The sequence below is a fragment of the Saccostrea echinata genome, unplaced genomic scaffold, assembly GCF_033153115.1.
Source record: "Saccostrea echinata isolate AGI-Se365-2 ecotype Australia unplaced genomic scaffold, CSIRO_AGI_Sech_v1 ptg000001l, whole genome shotgun sequence".
NCBI lineage: Eukaryota > Metazoa > Mollusca > Bivalvia > Ostreida > Ostreidae > Saccostrea > Saccostrea echinata.
This window is the reverse complement of record NW_026889750.1, coordinates 4,287,401-4,314,561: the sequence shown is the minus strand read 5'-3', so window position 1 is coordinate 4,314,561 and position 27,161 is coordinate 4,287,401. Positions and strand designations below refer to the sequence as shown.

Here is a 27,161-nt window from a genome sequence, read left to right as displayed (position 1 = left end):
ATGGTAGCTGAAAATAAGAAAAATAAAACTAAACTACAGCGTAAGTAAACAATGCATAATGATATTCTTCTATTTCCAAATATGTAAATTTTCATTTTATGTCAGAATAGGCCATAAAGACGTTCAATTCAACTTCTCGTATGGAATGTTTATAATGAACAATTCAAGTGAGAAATGCAGTGTAATAAAAATTTGGTTTTGTTTTGAACATTTTTTATTGAATACATCAAAAGGATTGGAAACAAGTTCTATATAACTTACTAAGTTCCTCTCCTTATATATTACAATATGTCATGCATCTGAAAAAAATAATACAATTGATACAAGTGAAAAAGCAATTAAATAACATATCAACTAGAGAATCTACATGTTTAGGCAATAAATTTATGAACAGTAAAAACATTGGTAAATGCATACAGTATGATACATATAAAGGCAAGAATGTACAAAGAAAGTCTCGAAAACTGTAAAAACATGCATTTTAAAAATGTTTTTAATATATTGTCGCTGGTGTAAAGACGAATGATGACCGCCATCGGATAATGACCGGGGTCTTTTTTTCAAAACCAGAAAAAAGTCCCGTTCGTGATTCTACTTGAAAAATGGGTCTCAGGGCCTGTAGAAAATGTGTCATCAACCATGAAATCTGCGTACCCTACGTGAATATATACAACCCCTGCAGAATAATGAATCCCTTTTAAATTCTATTAAGGATGTATTTATGGGATACACTAAAGAATGATAACTCTTAATGTTCTAAATTGAACTTGTGGTCGCGTAAATGATGTCGTAAAGATAGTTCACAAATCATTATTTGAGTAAATTGAATTTACCATTCATGATGAATTAACAAATTAACTTTGGAACCTAAATGCAGCCTTCTTGTTCCTTAGGTTCATCACTATCACTTTCGACTTGCGAACCATACTGCGGTTCTACTGTTGCGAAAAGCCATGGGTTTAAAAATGAAATTAAACTAACACTATATTTGTGTTCCTTCGTACATAAATACTAGTATACCAATGTTGTTCTTGAGAAAATATTAAATTAATACTCTCCTGTATATTTCTATGTAAAACTTCAATTCTATCCCCGACGTGATCACATTCTTGAGCCGACATTAAACGACAGTATCATATTGAATAATTAATATCCAAGAGAGGTCCTTTTCATAAAAAAAACGGATGTTCGTATGAAAATTTAATGAAAACATACATATACAGAAACCTTTTTTCTCTTTATCATTTGTAGAGCTCATGCCATGACTTTACTTTTCTGGTATTTATTACAAGCATGAGAACATACCAAATATAACACAATAATATTCAATTAATAATGAAATTCGTTGACACTGCATGTTTGTTTGAGGCCATACAAAAAAAAACATAGTAAAAATAATGAAAACAATGATAAATAATACAAAATAAAAATACCTAAACTCATCAATAATTCTTGCATTGCTCTTTTGGCATTGATGATTTGTCAGAAATTCATTCATTTTTTGGCGAAAGCACAAAGAAAAATGATTATTCTAAAAGCCTTAATAAGTAATCATATGAATGTTTGTTGGGTTCATGATGTTTACTGGATAGTTTCACGTAATGGATACAGTCAGCATTTTAAAAAAGTCACGAACATATTTTGTTTCTAATATTTAATTTAAACTTGATCGGCAGGGTTTTTTCCCTTTTCGACAAATGACACTGAATTCATTCTGAGTTAAATAAAATATTATAAGGAATATTTTCTTCGAAAATGTTTTGAATATTTTGGGGGTTTGTGTCATTTATTGAAGATGAGCATAATTCATTATTTTTTACCCTTTGTGGAAAATAATTAAGATTGAAAATCTTTTTTCATTGACAATATCTTTGTAGTCTTTGGAGACCAGGACTTTGAATTTTGATAAGAATCAATTGTCCTCTTATATAAGTCAACCTTTTTTGATATACATATGAGGTAGAATTTATTTTAGAGAACTCTTACATGTAAATGAGAAGAAAACTCTTGTTGTGCTTTTCACTACACAATTTTATAACTACGTTTTATCAATTAACAAATACTTATTTTCATTTATCCATATCCAAAATAAACTCGAAATAAAAGACCACTGTTTCAGACTTGGGTATTTTACTGACTGTAGACGTTAATGACCAATCAGCAACTTAACTTCACGACGAACAGGATGTTTTTAGCTTTTCCTTCAACAGCTTTCCCTATTTTGTTAGTATTACACAACCACCTGCAATACATGTGTGTTCTTTATGTCTCCAAACTGATTCGGTACGCAGATGCGAAGCTAACTACAGTCAAAGTTTAAAGTTAGTATTTCGCAAATTCTATGATCGTTATATGGCCTTGCTTGCAAATACAATCTATCCTTTAGTAGTATAATGTCTTCAATGTTTCCTGTCAATTGTTAGGTCTGTATAGTTCTTATAACAATTTGACCAAGGATCATTCCGTGTACTTGATCAGTTAAGAGGACTCAAGGCGTTGTGACCGGTAGACAGGGAATGTTTACTCCTCCTAGGCACCTAATCCCATCTCTCGTTTTTTCCTAAGGTTCCTATTTTTGCCAATCATCGAATATTGAACAAACTTGACATTTTCATTTTTAAAAAGTAAACCACTCATCAGTGCAAGTATATGTTTGTAAAAAAAAAAGTGCTATGGTTTCCAGAAGAATATCACACGGTCAAAGTATTGCCAATTAAGGCAGTCTGATCCTCAGGTTCTGAAAATAAGCAGCTACGATACGGAGAATGCTAAAAAAAGTCTATGAATTCACAAAGTAATGTGTATTTATCCCTGTTCAAATTTCCTTGTTATAGTTAATAATATTATACAGGGAATATGTTTTCAGGAAATGCGAATGAAACCAAAAGTTAACGTATTTTCTGATTTAAAACTTATCATCGAGTATACTTTAAGATAAAAAAAAAAAAATAGGTATCCAGGCATTCGGAGAAAACTGCATGTTCTTCATACATACAAAGGTGCCTCAAAATCCGTAGACTGAGCTCGTATCTTGTTAAAAAAAATTATATATCTTTTTACAATTTTCTGAGTGGATAAAGTGTGTTGTTGGCTGATAAATTTTTAAGTTTTAACATGGTCACTTAAAAACAATTCGAGATATAAGAATTGAAGTGTTATCGCTCCCTAACACCCGGAGCAATCTCAAAAAAGAAAAATGTTAGAGGAGGTGGGTTAAACTAATTACCAGAATCCATTTCTTCATCATAAAGGTTATAGATATAAATATGAGATATCTTAATCATTATGATATGATATGATATGATTTAATATTAGAATATATAAATAAAGAACGTACATGTATCAAATAATAATTTTGAAAAAAACATGTTTTTATTGGTTTTTCGTCTGTCTGCTCCAATGGAGTTTGAATTCATCATTTCGAAAGTTTTATGGTCGATACAGTGACCTTATCAACTAATAAAATCTATCATTAAGTCAATGCTGACTGACATTTTTCATACTAATTGTACAGCCATTATTTACACACTGAAATTTTTACGGATTTTCCCTTTTACCCGATTATGACAAGGAGCACACGGCGGGTGTGACCGGTCGACAGGCGATGCTTACTCCTCCATGGCACCTGATCCCGCCTCTGATGTTTTTGGAGGTTCGTGTTTCCTCTGCTTCCCATTTATATTGTTTAAATGGACTATGAGCTTGAATACTATACGTTATCTCTATACTTTGTATCGCTTTACACAGTATCAATCTTGTCCGATTCTTTAGTCGGTTTCTTTTTTTAATTTCCTTTCTTCACATACTTAGAAAAACCGTTTCATTCATTTTCATATACCAACGACCATGTGTACCTAACATTTATGACTTATGCGTTTCTGTAGGAGTGAACTAAGATTAGAACTAGTGCGCCACCTGTGGTCAACGCAGCCGTCATTTTTCAAGAACTCCGAGTCAGATTTCATCCAGTGGATATAAAACGTTATAAAATCATACTAATCAAAGCATATACACGAATATAAGAGGAAAGTTAGTTAACAATACAATATTGAATATTTTTGTTTCTATTTCCAAAATTCTGAGTAATAACTGCATTTTCGAAGAAATTTACATTTTATATACCGATTTTTAACTCCAATTCTTGGGAACTCTTGGTTTAATATATTATGTACAATGTTTCATTAATTTTTGATGCCGGGTTCCTATTAAACTACGTTTGTCTACGGAATTTTTGGAGAGCCCTCATGTTTTAGGACTTCTATTAACTTCAACTGATATATAATACTTGTGCATAGTATTGAAGCCTGTGCTACCATTTCAAGACATCATAGATCACTTTCAATTTCATATCATGCTTATAAGCATTGTTATTTAAGGTAAGATTAAAGGATTTCTCTGATTGGTCAGAAGGATAAGCACCCAGTTTATCTGTATAATTATAGCAATTTACGATTATTGTTCTTGACTTCCTTATATGGAAATCTTCCAGACATTTTGAGTGTTTGTCGCATTCGAAATTCAAGTAGAAGAATTTTTTTGGTTCTCATTTTGTGCTTTTCTTCATAAATTCTAGGCTGTGAAAATTCACCTGACATTCGCATGAGGCCTGTATAATTTAAGGAAGTTTTTTCTTATATCTAAATGGTTTGCAAATCCTGTTATTTGGTGATCAATAACTACACACTTGAACAATCACTAACGAAAGATCATTATTTGAAATTATATAGAGAAACACTTTTAATATCCACATAAAGGTGGACTAATAAGACGCTCTGAATCGTTCCTAAACATTTTTCAAGCTTTAACAATTACAAAATGGAAAAACATTAGACTGATTCAAATATTTACTGATATAATTTACCGTTTTAGATATATGTACCTGAAAATACTTTGTTCTTTTTAAATTCATTATAAATTCTGTGTACCTGTTAAGTCATCATCAAAATTCTTTTAATGTAAGGAAATATAGTAAAAATTAAGATGAAGTATCAGAAAGTTCGTGGTCTGATGCAATAAAATTAACACTATATATGTTGTGCTTACAAAATTTATAAGTAACATTAAACAATAAAATCCTAAGAAAATTATTTTAGTTGAGATGTTGATAAGTTTTATTTTATCGTTATGTACAATGTTTCATTAATTTTTGATGCCGGGTTCCTATTAAACTACGTTTGTCTACGGAATTTTTGGAGAGCCCTCATGTTTTAGGACTTCTATTAACTTCAACTGATATATAATACTTGTGCATAGTATTGAAGCCTGTGCTACCATTTCAAGACATCATAGATCACTTTCAATTTCATATCATGCTTATAAGCATTGTTATTTAAGGTAAGATTAAAGGATTTCTCTGATTGGTCAGAAGGATAAGCACCCAGTTTATCTGTATAATTATAGCAATTTACGATTATTGTTCTTGACTTCCTTATATGGAAATCTTCCAGACATTTTGAGTGTTTGTCGCATTCGAAATTCAAGTAGAAGAATTTTTTTGGTTCTCATTTTGTGCTTTTCTTCATAAATTCTAGGCTGTGAAAATTCACCTGACATTCGCATGAGGCCTGTATAATTTAAGGAAGTTTTTTCTTATATCTAAATGGTTTGCAAATCCTGTTATTTGGTGATCAATAACTACACACTTGAACAATCACTAACGAAAGATCATTATTTGAAATTATATAGAGAAACACTTTTAATATCCACATAAAGGTGGACTAATAAGACGCTCTGAATCGTTCCTAAACATTTTTCAAGCTTTAACAATTACAAAATGGAAAAACATTAGACTGATTCAAATATTTACTGATATAATTTACCGTTTTAGATATATGTACCTGAAAATACTTTGTTCTTTTTAAATTCATTATAAATTCTGTGTACCTGTTAAGTCATCATCAAAATTCTTTTAATGTAAGGAAATATAGTAAAAATTAAGATGAAGTATCAGAAAGTTCGTGGTCTGATGCAATAAAATTAACACTATATATGTTGTGCTTACAAAATTTATAAGTAACATTAAACAATAAAATCCTAAGAAAATTATTTTAGTTGAGATGTTGATAAGTTTTATTTTATCGTTTAATACAAAAGATATATGACCACGCAGCGCTGTCGCAGCTGTGTTTTATGACGTTCAACAACGTCATTGTTTCTTTTATTCTGATCCTCAGTATACTTTTTTGGCCGAGATAACCTAGTGTTAAGTACTCACTGAAACCCATCTTGTTTATACGACTTTAAAAATTTCATGAGCAGATGATTATAAAACACAGCATTGTAACTGAATCTGTAAAAAAAGAAAAAAATCCTCATTTGATTTTGGCAGGTTAATCTTTTTGTCGGATTTCAATTTCTATCACCTTCGAGCAACGTTACTTTTTGTCGTGACTTTTGGACATCCGGTCTACGTATCGGCATTAAATGTATCTCTCTTCTGATTCTTTTGTTCCATTTAAAGAAAAGATATGGACTTATTTAGTCTCTCTCCCCCTGTTAAAACCTTTCCAAATTTTATGCGTTTTCCCACTATAATTTCGGCGAAAACACAACTCCTATTCCAGTGGCGTCATTTTTAACCAGTATTTTCAACACTATCTATTAAATTTACATTAAAATATCATAGGTCTTACAAATTGAGATAAAAATTGTAACTTTTACGGAACATTTGTGTCACAGGAGTGAATAAACGGAAAATTGGACAACAAAGGCTCATATGAACAAAATTGTCTCCTTTAGACTCACGGTAGAAATATGTATTTTGAGGTGGCGCCGACAATTTATTCAAAGATAAACCGTTTGTCATATTATTTATTCTGTAGACAGAAAAGTTGATGTTGAAGAAATGATTAAAAAATTATTGATATGAATAAAGCGGTTTTAAATTCATGACACCAGTCCACGAACTTTTTAAATAAACCCTCTTAATGATATAAATCATAAGAATATAATATCACCTATATATTTTGAAATCATATTTCCTGCTTAAATTACATTAAATGCAACTAAACCTGCCAAATAGATGAGATATAAATGTATTGTTTTGATTTCAGGCAACGTTATAGAAAATGTTACAATTCATTTTGATGATTCAAAAGTGTACCCTGTTTGGGAGAGCGTGGAAATAAGACTCACAGCAGACATAAATACAAGCAATGTCGATGATTATGCTGAAGTACAAATTTATAACAGTGGTGGTTCAGATTGCAGTTACACTTATTTAAAGATTTCGGATTTGAAGAATATCAGCACGGCATATGTATGCAATACTCTTTGCAATTCGCAAGGCAACCATACCCTTTCTGCATATGTATATTATAATGGATATAGTTATAGTACTAGTAAGATGATTTATGCTTGGAATAGAATATATGGAATTGCTGTAAAAGACATTGCTGCTGTTCATGAACATGTATATTTTTACTTTCAGTCAGTTCAGTACTTTAATTTTTATTTCATTCTTGATTTTGGGGACAAAAGCAACTACAGGCATACATCAGGGTCATTTCAGAGCAAATTCTCGGACTATTTTACATCACATTCACTTTCACACTCATACACAGCTCCTGGAACTTACAACGTCACTGGTATGTCCTGGAACACAATGTATACCCAAACGTATCATAAAATCATAAGGGTTGAATACCCAATTCCTAGTGGAAGTTTGTCCATTAACCCTTCGACCGAATACATACCGGTACCTGATGGGAAAACTGACCTGACTTTACATTACTCATCAACAAGTCCAAACCCCACAAACGTCAGATGCATTTTCCAATTTGGCGAAGGAGAAGAGACACAATCAGTAAACCTTACAAATGGCATATCAATTTGGAAGGTTTATTTTTATAAGTCGGTGGGACAGAAGAATGTTAATTTCACCTGCACAAATGACCTAACTACTCAAAGCGTTTATGCAACTATTTATGTGGAATCATACAGTCTATCTGAATTTGACTTTGAATATCAAACTCCAGTTCCCATGAGCATGGCATTGAAACGAGTTGAGCCAACTGAGGAGTACCGTCATTATTACCGATCCGTTTCCATCCCTGTGAATGTAACATTTACTATTTCTATGAAGAAATTTAAACGATTTCCACCTGGTATAAATGTCATTTGGAATTTTGGAGATGGGACGCCTGTTGAAACCTTTGTTTTAAAGTCTAAAGCAAAAGCTCACACATTTTCCACCAAGAGAGGAACCTATACTATGACTATTGAAATAGGGTCTCAAACTAATTCCCATGTATTTTATCGCAGTATCACTTTAGGGGTGATCCAATTTAGCTGTTATCCTACAGCGTTTGATCTTAGAGATACAGAGGTTACCTTTGCGGCACATGGGATTCCTGGTAATGCTTCGTACATATTTTATACAGATTCCATCTCAACTTATTACGTAAAATCTTCTCATTATGCCATCAACAATTACATGAACATGTATACATACACAGTAATGTTTCGAGAATATGGATTTTACATTCCATCTGTCTATGGTGGTGGAGAAAGAGTATATATTGATCAAACCTTGATTGCAGATTATAAGTTAGAAGATGGTTTATATCTTGACGTTTATCCAGATCGGATTCCCCTTCCACCCGGAGACATTACAATTAGAGTTCACACCTCGTCCAGTGAACCTAGACCATACATAACATGTAGCATGAAGTCGGGAGACTCAGTTGATCGCCACAGTGTTTTCTACAAAAAACAGAATATAACAAATACACAGCCGATCGTCTTTGAGTATACCTACACAAGTCTTGGAGTGCATACTATTAGTATTTATTGTTCGAATTACATTGCAGGCAAAACTATGACAAAGGAAGTGACAATTACGAATGGCTGTTTTGAATCAAAGGGGATATACGATCGCCAATACTCGGTACCAACGGAAGCAATGAAAGTCTATAAATCTAGCGATTTGTACATTAGAAACAGAATGCTTATTTACTGCGAGAATGAAAACCCCAATTTCCAGTGGTATATATATGGGGCAAACAGCAGTGGAAAAACAAATACATTGTACCCATATGAAAATCCTGTGAGAGACGAAAAGGGTACACTTTTCATTAAAAGAAATGCATTGCCAGAGGGAAAATTTTATCTTATGCTTAATATTTCCCTCAGCAACACCTGGATATCTGAATACAGCTACATTCAGTTCCTCAGTTCTTCCCCTTTTTCATACATCAGTGGTGGTGATTATGTCATAAGATCAGACAATCATCTGTTTGATGCATTGAGTGAATCTCGAACTGCGAATGGAGATTTAGGAGAAAATGAAAACTTGACTTTTTCATGGACCTGTAAAAGGTAAATATTCATTTTAAAAACATTCAAAACTCACTAGTATTAAAGAGAGTTTGTTATTTTAATTTTTATTTTTCTGGCCATATTTTTCATAATTTGCTCTTATTTTTTATGTTTCCATTTTTAAATAAAATTTCAAAACCATATTAGTCATATAATCTTTCAATTACTTTTGGAAAGTTTTGAGAACCTTTCTCCCCTGTTTGCAAAAGTTGGTGATAGTCTTATTCTGTGGTTTATTTTGAATTAAAAGTGAAGTCCATTGATACAATTTATATTCAATCGAAATAAATGTAAAACGTTTGTATAACGACTGAAAACATACACATTTGTGTAATATTCTTTTAAGGAAAAGTATATTGCTCTTGCTTATCACAATGAAGAAACAATTATCATTATTATATAGATCCCCTCGAGTGGATCTAAGAGGACCAAAATTACTACTCAGGAACACATCATCAGGAACTTGTTCTGTAAAAGAGGTGTCGCGTGGTGTTTGTCAGCTAACATCTTCAATATCAGAATTATTTGACTATGCCCTTACGGTTACTGTGAAGGAGGGATCCTTTCAAAAGAGATTCACACAGATTGCAAGAATCAAGGAAGGGGGATCAACTGATCTACAGATTAAGTATTGCTATTAGTTAAACTGTACTAAAATTATTAGGAATATGAAAGATCAAAGAATTATTCCTAAATTTCTTTCATTCCTTTACATGAAAGGCTAATTTTTTTTAATTAAGAGCATTCAAAATATAGTAAAATGATGTTACAGTATACATGTATTTAACTCTTTGTTTAATTGTACAATTAATTCAGCACAATTTTACAGCTGCAGCTTGAACTGTAACGACAAAGTTGCCGTATCATCTAAATTGGCTTTGATAGCTTGGTGCGCCTCCTGTAAACCAGAACATGAGGTTCAATATGTGTGGACACTGTGGAAAGACGAAAGTGGATCGGGGTTGTTCCAGCCGGTACAGAATTTGTCTGTAATCACCAGGAACGGTATATTGATTGAACAATTCCTTCGAAATGTTCCATTAAATCAACTTATTGAAACTCGTACAGTTTTTAGCTCACATGAGCTGAAGGCTCAAGTGAGTTTTTCTGATCAAAGGGTGTCTGGTGTCCGTCTCTCGTGTGTCGTCTTTCGTTCGTCGTCTGTAAACTTTTCACATTTTCGACTTCTTCTCAAGAACCACTGGGGCAGTTTCAACCAAACTTTCCACCATTGTGTGAAGGCGGTTTAAAGTTTTACAAATGAAGGACGAATGCTCTTTCAAGGGGAGATAATTAAGAATTTGTGAAAACTGTATAGCATCTTTTAAATTCTTCTCAGTTACCACTGGCCCAGAAAAGATGAAAATTATCTGAAAGCTTTATTACATATATAGTGAAGATTCAAGTTTGTTCATTTCATGACCCTTGGAGCTTAGGGTGGGGCCACAATAAGCGATTAAAGTAATACATAGGAATACAGAGGAGTAATCTTTAAAAATCTTCTTCTTAAGGAAAAGCCATGATTAGCCATATTCATATGGAGGCATCCTCGAGCTCAGGTAGTGTAGATTCAAATTTGTTCAAATCATGAACCCCAGGGATAGGATGGACCACATTAAGCAGTCAAAAATTTACATAGGAAAACGCTTTAAAATTTCCTCAAGAGCAGCAAAGGTATGATTAGTCATATTTACATGGAGGCATCCTTAGATAGTATAAATTCAAATTTATTGAAATCATGACCCCGGTGGTAGGATGGGGCCACAATGAACGATCAGAGTTTGACATAGGAATATACAGGATGATGCTTGGAAAATATTCTTCTTAAGAACAGCAAAACCATGATTAGTCATATGGAAGCATACCGAGATGGTGCAGATTCAGATTGTTCAAATCATGACCACTGGGGTAGGGTGAAGTCAAAATAGAGGATCAAGCTTTTACATAGGAATGTAAAGGGGACAATCTGTAAAAATCTTTTAAAGTCATGATTAGTCATATACATGTAGACATGGAAGCATCCTCAGTTAGTGTAGATTCAAGATTGTTCAAATCAAGCCCACTCCCAGGTGGGAGGCTAGAGATGAGCGATGTGGCCCATGGGTCTCTTGTTTAATTATATTTTGTTTTACTTTTACAGATATCTTTTATTTATATGATTTTAAAACATAAAAACCCAAAAGCTAAAAAAATTTAAAATTTTTATGATTGAGATCAGTGTTGAAATATTGTTCTCTCTTTAATAAGATACTGGTAAGGAAAGTTTTGTCTTACCAAAGTTCTTTTTAACACCTGGAATTACCTATCTGGTGACTTTATATATGACGGTGGTCAACGAAACAGAGATAAGTGGGGATGTATACAGGAAGTTACTAACTAACGCGCCACCAACTGGTGGCTCCTGTTCTATTCAACAGAAAACAGGTAAAACGTATTTATCATCGGTTCATATTGGGAAATTAGAAATAGATATGTTCGTTAAGGAAAAAAATACCTTTAAAAAAACTTGTGTATTTTAAATTGAAGAAAACCTTATCTTGGTATTCCGTAAATAAAAGGTCGTTTTTTTTAAGTAATTAAAAATTAATTAGTTTACTAGTATTTAACTTAAATTTAATGGCATAACAAAATGATGCAAATAAAATAAGAAAATGTTTATTTATGAATTAAGAGTGATGCAAAGAAAATATATTTTCATTGCATCACTCTTAATTCATAAATAGTATCTTATATTATTTTTTCATGGTAGACTCACTGGTCGTTCTTCTAAGCGTGCAGTGCTCAAATTGGATCGATACAGACGGGGATAAAAACGTGTTCACATACCTTTACGAAACAGTTACAAAAAGAAACTTTACACACGGAGAGGAAAACGTAGTCAATTTTCTCTACCAAGGAAGTATGGAGAATTTTTAGCAACATTTCCTTGTTTTAAAACATGAATGAATCGATCATCTAGTTTATCATAAAATGGAATGAGTTGAGACTTGAAAAACAAAGTAACATATATTAATGTATTAGATAAAATGACCTTTTTAGGGAGCTCAATCACTCTTCTTTATTTCTAAAGTGACTTTTCCTTAAGATAAATTCAAAATATAGTTATTATTTCAGCAATAATGTTGATAACGTAAAATTCTTGATCATTTGAATAGGCTTTCTATTGAAGCTTATATTTTAGTTAAATTGCCTTACCTATTTATACAGATGCGTTTTTGATCTAATGTCACCTTGCTTGTAGGCGAGAGTAGCGTCTTAGATGTTCCCATACAGCCGGGAGATCCTGTTTTTAATCACATAGTGACCGTCCGAGTTCGGATTTTTGACATTTATGAGGATTATGGAATATATTCTTCAAACATAACAGTACTTACTTCATTACGTTCCCTATTTTACCTTGTCTTTTTACATCAAACATATATTAGTCAATCAAACACTGAATACTCTCTTGAATCAGAAACTTGTAAAAGCTAGAACAGCAAAGGTTTATGAATGAATTTCTTAATAAAAGAATTTTTTAGTGCATGAATTTTATGAAGTGTTATGTTTTGCTATGGCAGGTTATACAGCCATCTCAACCAAGAGATGTAGATGATGCTTCAACAATCGAATTGTCATTTCAAAACTTTGATTCAAAGTTCAACAATTACAATTTGTCAGGGAACGACATTAAAACTTTGAGTTTGTTAGGAGCTGTTGGATCCAGTTTCAAGCAATTTCCTTTTGTACGTATTTGTGCTATTGTTATTTTAAGACTTCCTCTAAAAAATTTAAAAAGATATTTCAAGACCTTTTTGGAGGAGTGTTTTCGGAGGTAAAATTTATAAATTCTATGAGACTAATTATATTTCTGAATCATTTTCTTGAAACTTCATTTGTTTTTACAGACTGATACTACAACAACTGAGGAAGAGGTGAGAGGAGGTGTAGAGTCCATCAAAATCGACACGTCTGGAGGGGGAACTGCATTCTTTGTCTATCAACAGGTAGAGTCTGTAAACATAAAATGCATGGAGCTTATTTTGTTTTAATTTTATTGAACAGGAAATTTCATGCTCTCTGATTTTTCCAGACAGTATTTTACGTAGGACTTTTTTATGGATCAACCATGCATAGATTTGTGGATATTTTTTGTCAACCAATACCTCACCATGTTCATGTACTCACGGAAAGTCCTGATGAATTTCAATAATCGGTTTGAATTTATTAATTTTTTTTTTTTAATACAAATTTTAAGTTTACACACATCACTTTGCAATTGCAGAAAATTGTGAAACTTCTTCATTTAGTCAAAAGTGTTGTTACCCCTGGTTGCGCAAATTCCACCGACAGATTTAAATTAGCAGACATGCAACAAATTTTTAGCACCCTGGATGCTCTGACCCGCTACCTACCTTACTTGTCTTTTGAGGCAGTGGTTAGTATAAATCAAATCGAAAATACTATTTGTGGTCTTTAAGAAAATTGTTACTAATAACATCCATAAATTAGCTGAAAATAATAAATACAATGTATTTAAAGTTAGTAACATACACTGTGTAATCATGTGGATTTTATAATTACCTTACCATAGCTAACCTATTTGTATTTTATTTGTGACTTTTTAAATCAATCAGTTTTTTCAATGTTCATTAACATTTATAAATGAATTTATAATGATTGATCTAATTCAAACAGAACATAACGGTAGACATTGTTGACACTATAATTGACTGTTTGGAATATGGCAGCAGGAGAACTCCTCTCTCTGCAGGCACAGTTGAAAGTTTAACAGACATTGCTAATGGTAAGGCTGTACACTGTATTCGGAGTTAGGGCCTACCCCCTCCATATTCTAAAGCCAAAATATTGAAAACGATTTTTACTCGATTAATATCTTTTTTTAAATATATCTAAATATTTGTTTAGTATTTTGATTAATTGATTATTTATATGTTGTTTAACGTCCCATTCAAGAATTTTTCAACCATATAGTGACGCCACCGTATGCCGGTGAAGGGCTTCAAATTTAGACCTATACTCAGCACTCATTGTCATTGAGCAGTGAAGGTTCTTTATCGTGCCAACTCCTACCGTGACATGGGACCTCGGTTTTAAGTTCTCATCCAAAAAACCCATGGCTTTCACCGAACGAGAATCGAACAAGGGCTCCGATCACGAAGCGAGCGCCCTACCACTAGAACAGTGACTTTTTTTTCTTTTTGAACAAGACAGATCTTGAAGTATTAATTTTAATTATTTTTTTCAAATTTGTTTAGGCATAACTGATACTTTCAAACTTAATGAATAATGATATCTAATAAAAGTGTTTCTTGTAGTTTATCATCGGGTATTGGACAATGTCTTAAACAAGATGCTACCTGAAAGATTGCAAAACTTGGATGTGGAACTTTCAGAAGATGATATTAAATCAGAAATTATGTTGAACATCAACTTTTTTCTGCAAGAAACCAGCCTCTTAAATAAAGATCAAGGAAACGTTACTCTAGACCATGACAGTGTAAATAAACAAGCCAATTTGATTTATCGAATACGAGCACATGAGCGACAATCTCAGCTTCAGCAGAGAAATATAGTATGCAATATATATAATTTTTATTTCTTAATTTCTTCACACAAAACATTTATATGTCATCATAACCAATCCGATAGTCAAATAGAACTGTCATGTTCTTTTAGGGGTAATTCAGTTAAAAAGTAGTTTTCACTGATCAAATTCGTTCTTGGGATAATTAACTTCGTCAACAAAAATCTATATCTATTTCAACATCTTTTTGATTGATTGCTGAATATTAAATTAAAAAGTACTATGTTCATTTGCTTTCTATTTCTAATTCTACATCTCTGTTTGATTACTGAAGTATTGATTTAAAAGATATAATTATTTGCCTTTTATCTATATTGATTTTTTTTTTTCATTTTATAAAAATATCCACATATTTATCATGATTGTTTCAGGCAAGGAAATATATCCCTATGATTAAAAAAATCCAGTCTGTCTTTCTAAATGTAATGCAAAAAACTATTGTTTTGGACGAGCGACTGCACTTCAGTGGTATCCATGTTCTAGAAATAGTGATGAGAAAGATAGCCATCAACAATCTTGAAAATGCCTCGGATGAGTTTTTTGCAGATGTTCATGAAGTGAATGGATCAGCCAACCATGTCCCCTACCTTGAATTATCGGTATTTTCTGTAATCTTAACAATTTTCAATTTAACAAATGTGAATCGAAGATTTTTTTTGATAAAAATTTGACATGAATATGACATATTTTCATAAAAAATGGAAATGGAATAAAAAAAGGAAAAACTACTAGTATGTAAACAAAGATTCTTTATACCATTTTGAATGATGATTTTAGTAGTATTTATATTTAGGTAACTAACTTCTTAAGGAATCCGTACATCTATGGAGAAAACGCATCCAAGGCAATCTCTTCAGTTCCAGTTATGGGTATACCCCAAAATATATCTGTGGACTCCAATATTCAGAATAAAGGAAAAATGGAATTTAAGAGATATATTCCTCTCATCAATCCACAATATCCAGAACCAATGATTTATTTTTCTTTTGACATACGAAATGGAGGAGATGCAGGACTTATTTACGTAAAACCTGATGATTTTGACTTTCTAAGCCATCAGAAGGTGCCATTATATTCGTTTTATTTTAGTACAGCTACTTTTCCAACATCCAGTGTGTTTGATTACAAGAAGGTCCTGAGTGTCAGAGATTGGACAAAATATGGATTTAAAGTGTTCTTTCCTGGAGGTATATGTGGAAAAGGACTTTGTTATTTAGGCATTAAACCTCTCACAGGTAAACATTTGTGAATAAAACGGTCCTAGAGAAGGGTAAATTTCGGTATTGGGGGGGGGGGCGTGGTCCCATATTCTAAATATGACACATATCATTGGCAAGTTGCTGCTTACAGCAAACTGAGAAATTCATATAAAAATTTCAACTTGGAGGTTTCTTCAATGTCGTCAGAAGGATAAGTTTGAAATAACGAATAGAAAGGGTTTGAAATATGGAGATTGAGTTTGAGGTATTGTTATCAATGATAAAAAAAAAAGGAAAAAAAAAGACAAAGACAAACTATTTATAGGTATGGATATGTAGCTATGATACTTCTAAAAATATACATATATTTACAAAAAATGAACTGTTTGATTAATTTAAATACATAAATACACAATGATTTTTTTAGCACCCGACCCCGATGATTTCTCGGGATCAAGAAAAAGACGAGCAGCAGAACCTTTAACAACTGTCGGTCCACCAGAGAACACAACCTTAATTGTTAACGCTTCGGATTTTGTTCCAATTGAGGCAAACTTTAGCATGATATTTACAACTACAGGATGTAGAACCTGGGAAAATGAAAACAACTCGTGGACAATGGAAGGGTGTCAGGTTACATTTAGATATTGTTTTCCGTGTACAAGGATTTATTTGAATTTGATTTAGTCGTAAATTCGTAAGATCTTTTTTTATCTAATTTTGTTTTGCCCCGTAGCTGTTTACTTTTCAAATGCAAATATATCTATTCCCAGGAGCTGTTTAGTCAATTTCAGAAACACTTGGCAAAACTTATAATTTATTGCAGATCTTCATTTTGGTATAAGTAGTACATTTAATAATGTCCATTCCGGAAAATAATTATTGGCATAATTTCTATAATTAAGCCTAATACAATAATTGTGTGGCGATGTTTTTGGAATATTGCTACATGAATAAAGAAAATTGAAAAGAAAGCTGAAGTCATCCCGTATGTCATACAGTTTAGTTATTAGTTAGCCATTATCGTCTGTAGTAAATCATCCAAATGAAACAGATGTAGCAAATTCTGTAGTGTCCCTTACTTCGAGTTCATGGGATAGATCGAGTCGACATATGAATGAAAGTATTTTAATTGATAAAACGTCGACGATATATTTAAACGTTGAGTTGAAGGCCACAACAAAAGTTTTCTTCTTACGAAGAAGTTTTCGAATAAGTTCATCTTCATAAGAATTAAAAAACAGGTCGGCTAATAAAAGAGCACAATTAGTGCCCATCGAAATTCTAACAAATTGTTGCAAGACCTGATATCCAAAGACTACGATAACATTGTCAATGAGGAACTCCGGCATCCTTTTAATATCACCTTCAGAGTATGTAGAATAAAAATGATTTTTAACAATGTAAAAAATGAAGGTAACGAACAGTGATTAATCTCATAAATCCAGTAAACATAAAGAAAAAAAAGGCAGAAAGCCTGGAAACACCAGATGTGGGTCAGGTGCCTAGTAGGAGTAAGCATCCCCTGTCGACTGGTCACATTCGCCGTGAACCCTATGTATTGATCAGGTAAACGGAGCACTCCATGGTCAAATTTAGTGTAAAAGCAATGACCTAACAAAAGCATGAAACATATCAGACAAATTAGGACCCACGGTAGTTGTATTTACAAACAAGATCATTATAACGACCTTAGACATTTCGAAAACTGACTTTTAACTGGGTTGTTGAAATCCTTGTAAAATCAACTTATTTGAACTTAAGTGTCAAATCAGTTGCGAGACATAAAACACCATTTGAAGTAATTTTGTAGATGATCAGTCACAAGAAATGGAAATTTACGAGTCCCATCGTTATTATTAAGAAGGTAGTTGTCTATGATGCAAAGAATACTATTTATTAAGAACGAGACTACATGTTAAACTAAATTTTAAAAAAGGTATTTCATTTAATTAAAAAGAGGGTGTTCATCAAAAGCTATTAAATATGCAAGTAATATGATATTGATGCAAATTGTATTAGATTTATTCTAATGAAGTCTAGATGTTATATTCAGGATTAGTTGTAAGGAAATGCATGAATCGCAGGTATGCTTTCTGGGTGATATGTTTTTTAAAAATATTTTTCAGGTGCTGCCGATGAGTGATTTAAACAATACGGTCTGTCGGTGTGTTGGAGATACCTTCTCAACCTCATTCTATGTACCACCTAACGTGATCAATTTTCTGACAGTTTGGGGTAAATTCGACGCCTCCAACGCTGCAGTGTATGGTACCCTGGCTGTTGTGTTCGTTATTTATATAATATTGGTGATTGTGCTTCGAAGACAGGACAAAAAGGATCTAAAAAAGGTAAAAATAAAAGTCTTATACATCATTGCTTCAATTTTGCAATAACTTAAACTTCATACAAGGGATTATAGAAAAATATGTCGATTATGGAAAATAAAAATCTAGAGTCGCCAGTAAGTAAAAATTAAATGGGTACATTTCAAATCATTTTGCAGTGGGAGGTAACCTTTCTCTGTGACCACAACACAACACATACCTACTTTTATTTGATAAGTGTGATCACTGGATTCCGGAAAGGAGCGGGAACCAAATCTAACGTATATTTTATACTTAGTGGTGATGAGAATGATTCAGGAATTCGTGCCCTACATGACGGGATTAAAGAGGTGTTTTTTTTTTATTTTACACATTTGTTTCCTTCAACTTATAATGTGATTATTTAGCATACAGTACAGTTTAATCTTCTATTACAATGATTATTTTTAAATAGAATATAATGTACTAATCATGCAGAATTGGAAAATGAAAAATTAAGTAAAATTTCAACCAAACATACCGAAGACACAGAAAGTGGTAGCGACCGAGCTTGCAAGGTCGCTAACATTTTCAATGTCTGAGGTCAATATTACGGGACATGGGTCCTTATAACCACATATTGACCATTCAATGAAGTCCGTAAAAGTTATATAATTACTTAAAGTTAATAATCCGACGCATACCTAACTGAACAGACTTGGCTGTCATTACGTCACAATGGTAAAAACATCCTTCTTATCTAATGAAGTCACGTTTAGCGTAACTTTTTTGCAGCCGTTTTAGCTTTATACAGTACAGAAAGGGTACACAGTACACGGTAACGGTTATACAGTATAGTATATTCCGAGGGCGCACTTTCGTGTCAATATCACAAAAGGACGAATATCATGTGACGTCCTTAGCCAATGAAAATTACGAAATCTTTTTATATTTTTTTTTTTCATACAGAACTGTGTTTGGCATATATCCATTACATTAACCAGAGTACATGCCCATTATTCTTCTTTGATTTTTATTAATTATCAAAATTAGTAACCACACAAGTTTTACAATTATTGATAATATTAATAATATTAATAGCGACATTGTTTTTTAAATGAACATTTGCGTCCTTTATACGAAATATGAATGATGTTGTTAAAACTTTTTGCTAGGGATTTTCAACATCAAGTGTCAACATGTTTTTCTTTGGAACCAATGAACCCCTAGGAGATTTAAAATATATTCGTGTATGGCATGACAATTCCGGACCACCTGGCTTCAAAAGTTGGTTTTTAAGCAAGATCATTGTTGATGACTTAGAACAGAAAGAAAGGTAACTGCGTCCATAGTTTTATTTGATTTTTAAAAATAAGCAACTATCTTACAATGTAAATCTTCTTCGTATGTTTATAAATTAAATACGGAGTATATGGGGTAAACTAATAAATTTTCACGTGTGATGATATTTCCACTTATTGAGAGTGGTGTTTTTTTTTATAATATAGTTATCTGTTTCTTTGAATGTATGAGTATGTCAGACAGAGATTGCCAAAGCTGTATATATTCACTCTAAAGAAACCCTTGTCCTCGACACTAGATCTAATTCAATGAATGATAACAACAAATATTTAATGTCTTCTATTTTGATTTCAGATATACGTTTCATTGCAACAAGTGGTTAGGTATTGATGATGAAGATTGTACGCTGGATCGAATAATCCCAGTATCAACGCCAAACACAGTTTCTTTTAACGATCGTCTTTCTGTCGAAGCTCAAACCCAAATGCCCGAATATCATTTATGGCTTTCTCTGCTCTTTCGTCCACAGCCAGGCAAATTTACACGTGTTCAAAGGCTTTCATGCTTACTGGCACTACTCTGTCTTACTATGATATCAAATGCCATGTTCTTTCAATCGTCTGATGAAAATCAAAATGTTAAGGAAGTGAATTTAGGAATATTTAGACTATCATTTGGAACATTCTATGTATCATGCATTGGAATGATAATCTCAACTCCACCTGTTACTTTTGCAGCCTTTGTATTTAGAAACATTAGAAACCCTAAATCATCCGAATACAGGATCCCAAATTCAAAAGGGAACAGTTGTTATCAATCCCGCAATGAAACATACCAATCCTTTTCTAAAATTGATGGTGGAGTATTCACTCCAAACCAAGGCACATTGCCACGTTGGGTGTTTTATATAGCATGGGTCAGTGTTGCTTTGGCTATTCTTTCATCAAGCTTTTTTCTCATTCTATACAGCATGGAGTGGGGTAAAGCTAAGTCAGAAGAATGGATTTCATCACTTGCCTTTTCATTTTTGGAATCGTTCATAATTTTTGATCCAATGAAAGTGATATTTTTCGCCATTATTTGTTCGACCCTTTTGAAAAGTTTGATAATGGAAAAGCCTCCTGAAGTGAATCTAGAGAAATTGCGATCGATATCAAAGAATAATTTATGGCAAGAAACAAGAATTTCAGGTAAGTTTATGTGTATACAGTATATATACTGTATGTAGATTCTGACTGTAAGATTTAAACTTCGAAATTTTTCTAGGACTGAAGTCTATGATATGTCGTATATATTGTAAATCAGATTCATAATTGCATGACATCTTTCAGAAAAACTAAATTTATTTTACCTCACAGTTATTTGCATTGCCGGTACCAAAAAATAATTAATGCGTGATACAAAAGCGTAAAATGATGCCTTAATTGACATTTGACAGATATAATACTAGTAATAAAGGTACATTTTTATCATTATCTTGTCCGTGCCGTATTTATCCTTTTCCTATGACTGTTCTTAACATATCTGAAAAAAAAATAATTCAACGTTCAAACTCTTTTCCATGTTTGGTAATTCTTATTACGTTTGTTATTTCAGACTTAGCAAACAAAGTTTTACCAAAATGTGATACATTTTCAAAGGAGGAGCTCGAAGAATTGAGAAAAAAATTTCGCGAAGAATCTCAAGCGAGGTCAGCACTTACCAGCCTTGTCATGTTCATGTTATACGTTCTTGCAATCTATGGAATCAGTTTCACACAGCGCGATCAGCGATCTTTAAACGTGAAGCAAAACCTTGATAATTATTTACTTTCAGGAAGTCGTGGCTTCTCTGCAGTAAGTTCTATTAACATATTTATAATCGTGATTTCTCTTTTTTTCTACCGCATTGTTTTCATTCAATTTTAAATAAAGTTATGTCACTCGTCAGCTTTTAAGAAAAGTTCAGTCAGAACTTCTAACTTCAAAACTATTTATTTCAATTCAATTTTTATAACATATTTGAATTAATCAAAGCAAATTATACAACATTGACAAATTAAAAACTGCTCACAAAGTCATAAAGAAACAAGATTTATAAGGGACTATTTCTTGCGGTTGAAGCAAGGATATTAAAAGAAAATTCTTTAAATCTACACATTTGTTAAATTTAATGTCTTGGAACTTTAACCCCATATATTTTTACTCAGAAAATATTTTCCGTTTTTATATGCTATGAATATTAATTATAGGTTTCAATTTATATTCTTAGAACAAATTTTACACATTCACTCAACAGACTTTGTCAAGAAATGAAGATTTATTAAAGGAGTCAAAATAAAATTTACAGTTCTTTGCCTGAAAATCGCACATTTTGACCCTCAAAATTTACATCACTGACCCCAACTTTTTCTTTCTTTATTTTAAAATACACGATACTTCCAACCGACCAGCACTTAAGTCATTAAAAATTTTGATACAAGAAAATATGTTACAACCTGTTTAGATTTTTAATCCCCCAAATATGATACTATTTTAGTGCAAAAAGGTTTCATGATATATTTGCGCATTAATATAACTATTTTACATAAAATAAGATTATATTTATTGCCATGATTACATCTGATAAAATATGATAAAGATAAAACTGATTTACCTAAGAGGTACAATTTAAGTGCAGAGGGGTCAAGTTCATTGTACCGTTTCTCGGTAAGATACACATTGACCCCAATTTTCTTTTCAATTTTGAGTCATGCTATATGAGTACTTATCAAAAGTATACTTTTCAAAAAAATCCTTCCTATAACTTATTTCACGAGTGACATACCTTAAATAATCTACCATAATTCATAGTTTTGTAGTAAATCTTTAATATTGTACATTGTCGTTATTGTATTCTTTGAAAAATTTTACTATCCATTTCTAGTTGAAAGGCAGAAAGGATTTCATAAGCTGGATGAATGACACCTTTATTCCAACTTATTACCCCAATGAGAGTTATGCAGGTAAACCTTTGACGGTTGTGGATCGTCAGTGGTTCAAAGATATGGACAGTATCCGTGTTGGACCAGCACGTCTCCGACAGGTTCGCATGAAAACAGGTAAAAAGTATTTCATGTTTATTTCTAAAGCTAGCTTCACTACACCCCCTCCCCCTCTAAAAGGGTATGTAGAACAGTGAAATGTCACTATTAGGGGATAGACAGTACTTAAAATATACCAGAATACTAATTATATCATGTTTTATTGTTATGAAGACCTTCAGATTTCACCTTTCTTCTATTATTATTTTATCCGTACGTGTGATTGTAGGCAAATGTCCCTATTCCTCCCTACCTTGGTCTTATCCATGTGTTGACGCTTACTCTGAAAAAGATGAGGACCAAAATTTCTATTGTCTACGATGGAAACCATACAATAACACCATCTGTGGAAGCGAAATTTACAAAAGTAGGTTCTACACTGCTGAGGCCTGGAAGTACACGGACGCCAGTGAAATTTGGGGAGTGTCCAGGATGGGAGAGTATAAAACATATAGTGGAGGGGGGTATATTCTAAAATTTGTGAAAGACAGAGTAAATGCTCACTTATTACTCAGGGAACTTATCGAAAATAATTGGATTGATAGAAAGACACGTGCAATATTTGTTGAGTTTACGATATACAATTCAAATGTCAATCTCTTTGCATATGCCATGTATTTAGTGGAGTTTTCTGAAGTAGGCAGTGCATTTACATGGACTGACACGCAAGCCTTTAAACCTGTATTAAATTTATCATCTCTCGGCTTCACTCTAGTCTTGTGCTACCTGATTTTTCTCTTCTATTACATTTTCTTGCTCTTCAAAATACTTTTGCAATGTAGGAAAGTAGGGTGTTTGCGTTTTGTCCAGGAACCATGGAATATTGTGGACTGTCTGTGTACATTCCTCGCTTATTCTTGTTTGGTAGCGTTTATATTGAGGATGAAATACACGAATACGGCAATGGATATGTTTTATAACGACAAATTAACAGGTGCCAATCGGTTCATAAACTATGGACACATTGTGATTTGGGATAATGCATTCAACGTCCTTTTTGCAACGCTTCTGTTTGTATCCACAATACAGATTTTGAAAATCCTGGGATACAACAAACGATTCACTGAGGTTATATCAGTGATATCAAATGTTGGAAGGGATTTATTGGCTTTTGGGGCACTCTTGCTGATTTTATTTGCTTCATTTGTTGCTTATGCCTATCTTCTCTTTGGCTCAAAATTAGAAAGCTACAAGTCTATATATCGTACATGTGGAAGTTTAGCCAACACCTTCATTGGTAAAAATAAGCTTGACCCCCTGATTGTTGCAGCGCCTTTATCAGCTCAATTCTTTTACACATCTTACGTTTTATGTGTCATTATGTTCATGTTGACTATCTTCATGGCAATCCTGAACAGCAGTATTTCAGCAGTGAGGGCGGAAAATCTAGCATCAGCTGCAAAAATTGGAATGTTAGACATCGTGAAAAAAATTGTCGGAAACATTCTTGAAGTTTTCCTTAAACCAAAAAAGAGCAGTAGAGTTAATCGTAAGTTAAATCCTTTTTAAGTCAATAAGTAAACAATATTTCAGCATAAAAATTGTTTGAGAACACTTTCAAAATATCCATGATTATTTTTTGCACTTGATTGTTGCATAAATCACACAGAATCCATAAGTTATCAGATTTTTATGCACATCTGTGTACTTTATGCTACAACAAAAAGAAAAAAAAACGGTGCATGTCATTTTGTTTATTTATTTTATAAGGGAAACAAGAACAGCGGACCAGTGAAGAAATCAATGCTGCAAATGTGGTGGGACTTATCCGTGACATTGTGTATGTATATGGTAATACAGGTACTAAGGTATGTGTTATGTTCCTTACACTAATTTAAAAGATTTTACTCGTTTTCCGTTATGATATGCAATAACTAGAGTATCACATATTTAAAAAGTAATGATAGGACAATTTTCTTTACATTGTGCAGCTTGTGAACAGAAAATATTTTGAAGAAGACGATCAGCGCTCACTGCTGTCACCTACCAGCCGATCCACTTCTTTCAAAATGAATAGATATAAGAAGAACGAATATAATCAAAAGTATACTATCGAACACCTAGAAATTGAAGAAAAGGGTGACACAAAAGAGACTTACCGTCAAATGTCCCGATTATCATACGTATCTGCATCAAATGTGGACATGTACATACCGTTAAACGATACAGACGAAATTGACACTCGTAGAGAGAGATACCAGTTTACGATATTTTGAGTGTGCGTGGTCGTCCAACGAAACAAAAAATTATTATGCGTGCACTGAAGTTTTTGATTTTTTTAAATATCGGTATTACCTTAAATATTTGTCCTACGAAATATACAAATATGTGCACTGAAAGATTGCTATCGGATATCGAACGTTACATAATAATATATTATTGTATTTAAAATGAAACAAGTTTATATTAAGATAATTTTAAGCTAAGGTCTTTTTTATACCCTCCGTTTTAAAAGCGAGGGTATAAAGTGGTGAGGTGTCCGTCCGTCCGTCTCTAACGCTTGGGGGTACCCATTTCTTATTGGAAACTCTTCCTATACCACTGAATTTACAATATACTGAGACTTTCATAGATTCTTAATTACATAGTGCCATTGTGCACCTCCTATTTTAATTTACATTTTGATGAGATACATATTTGGGGTTTCTCATAGCAAAAACATGGACACTGTCATTCTTTCTATGATATTTGGGGTACCCATCTCTTATCTGCAACTCTTTTATCACTGAGGGTGTCCGTCTGTCCATCCATCTGTTACGCCTCTTATTCGCAACTCCTATATTACTGAATAAATTTTAATGAAACTTTCACAGAATATATATTACATATTGTGCACCTCCTATTTTACATTTTGATGAGACTATTATACTTTGGATTTCTGTTATGGACAATACAAATCTTTCTCATATATTGGGGGTAATCATTTCTTATTGGCAACTCCTCCTATATCACTGAACAAATTTTCATGAGGCTTTCACAGAATCTTTATTACATAATGCCATTGTGCACCTTCTATTTTATGAGACATATATTTAGAGTTTTCCATAGCAAAACATATGGACACCACCATTCTTTCTATAATATTTGGGGTAACCAACTCTTATCCGTAACTCCTACTATACCACTGAATAGACTTTAATTAGACTTTCGCAGATTTTTTTTCTACATAGTGCTTTTGTGCATATCCTATTTATCGTTTTGATCAGACACATATTTGGGCTTTCCCATAGCGAAAAATGAATTTTGTCATTATACTCATATAGGAGCGGGGGTATCATTTTGCGAGTTTATTGCTCGCAGTACCTCCGGTTTTCTGAGTTGTTTACATTAAGAATAATTTTTTAAGAAGCATATTTTATTCTTTAGGAATAAAACTTTACAATGAACAGAGCAGGCTTTTCGACAGATACAAAATTTAATGAAACAATTTTTAACATGAAAACACATGACTATCGGCTAAATTTGTTTTCAGTTGTTGAAAAGCATGTTCATTTATTTTTCCGCTTTGTGGGAACTACTTAGCAAAATAAAATATTTTACAGCCCAAATTTAATAAGCAAAGATATTCATAGACTTTTCTAATTTGAAATGCTTTAATATTTAATTAGACAAGACAAAGGAGACAAATTTCTGTTGAAATGCATTTTTGTATATATATTTTATGATTAGACGTGCTCTTAACTTTATCCGAATTATATGCACTCTTCCGGAGCCATTTAAAGTTAATTTGAAAATTTAAGTTTTCATTATTTTTATGATTGAGTAAGAAAAAATGGAACACCACTTTTCTTCTTCTACTGAACTCTTTTTTTTAGGTTTGATTTTGATTTCAATGTTATGTATATCTTTTATTTACTGGCGCTTTAAAAATATTACAATGGATCTATTGATTACATTTTTCCGTATTTTATGAAGTGTTGATTTTTTCAGTAATGTTAATAATTCATTTTCTGATGTGTATTTTACAATTGGTTTCATATTGATTTCGTTATAAAGTTTTCACTAATAAAAAATTGATTACTTGCTTTTTCTTGGCTTTCACTTTACCTTTCAGTGGTAATCTGAGTCTCGTTGACTCTTTGTTTCCTTGTTGCACGATTTCCCAAAATTGACAAGAGAATGCATAATTTAAAGGAATTATAGAATAAAAATATTGTTGACCAGTCTTTATTTAAATTAAAGGTTCAGTTTGTTTTGTATACATATGTAACTTTGAAGTCTCTCAAAATGAAAGACAATAAAACAATGCTCCTAAAGGAGTTTTTCATGAAATCTTAGAACAATTAACAATTTAATACAAAGTGAAGATTCAGGTTTGTTCAATCATGCCCCTCCCCCCCCCCCCCCCCCCCCCCGTGGGACGTGTGTGAGACCACAAAAGGGGTTTA

General features: G+C 32.6%; 1 protein-coding gene across 1 annotated transcript; it reads left to right on the top strand.

The window, feature by feature from the left end:
* On the top strand, positions 1–26,637 carry LOC133181810 (uncharacterized). Its single transcript, XM_061316427.1, is given in 25 exon segments — positions 1–40; positions 7,053–7,174; positions 7,430–9,318; positions 9,722–9,946; positions 10,148–10,323; positions 11,566–11,742; positions 12,068–12,217; positions 12,560–12,700; positions 12,910–13,043; positions 13,206–13,304; positions 13,583–13,735; positions 13,996–14,104; positions 14,637–14,893; positions 15,277–15,504; positions 15,699–16,162; positions 16,563–16,737; positions 18,234–18,455; positions 18,611–18,781; positions 19,586–19,746; positions 20,067–20,902; positions 21,309–21,547; positions 22,617–22,791; positions 23,003–24,262; positions 24,484–24,581; positions 24,705–26,637. Coding segments are annotated over 25 exon segments (7,986 nt in total). The 3' UTR covers positions 24,990–26,637.
* Positions 26,638–27,161: the final 524 nt, after the last annotated feature.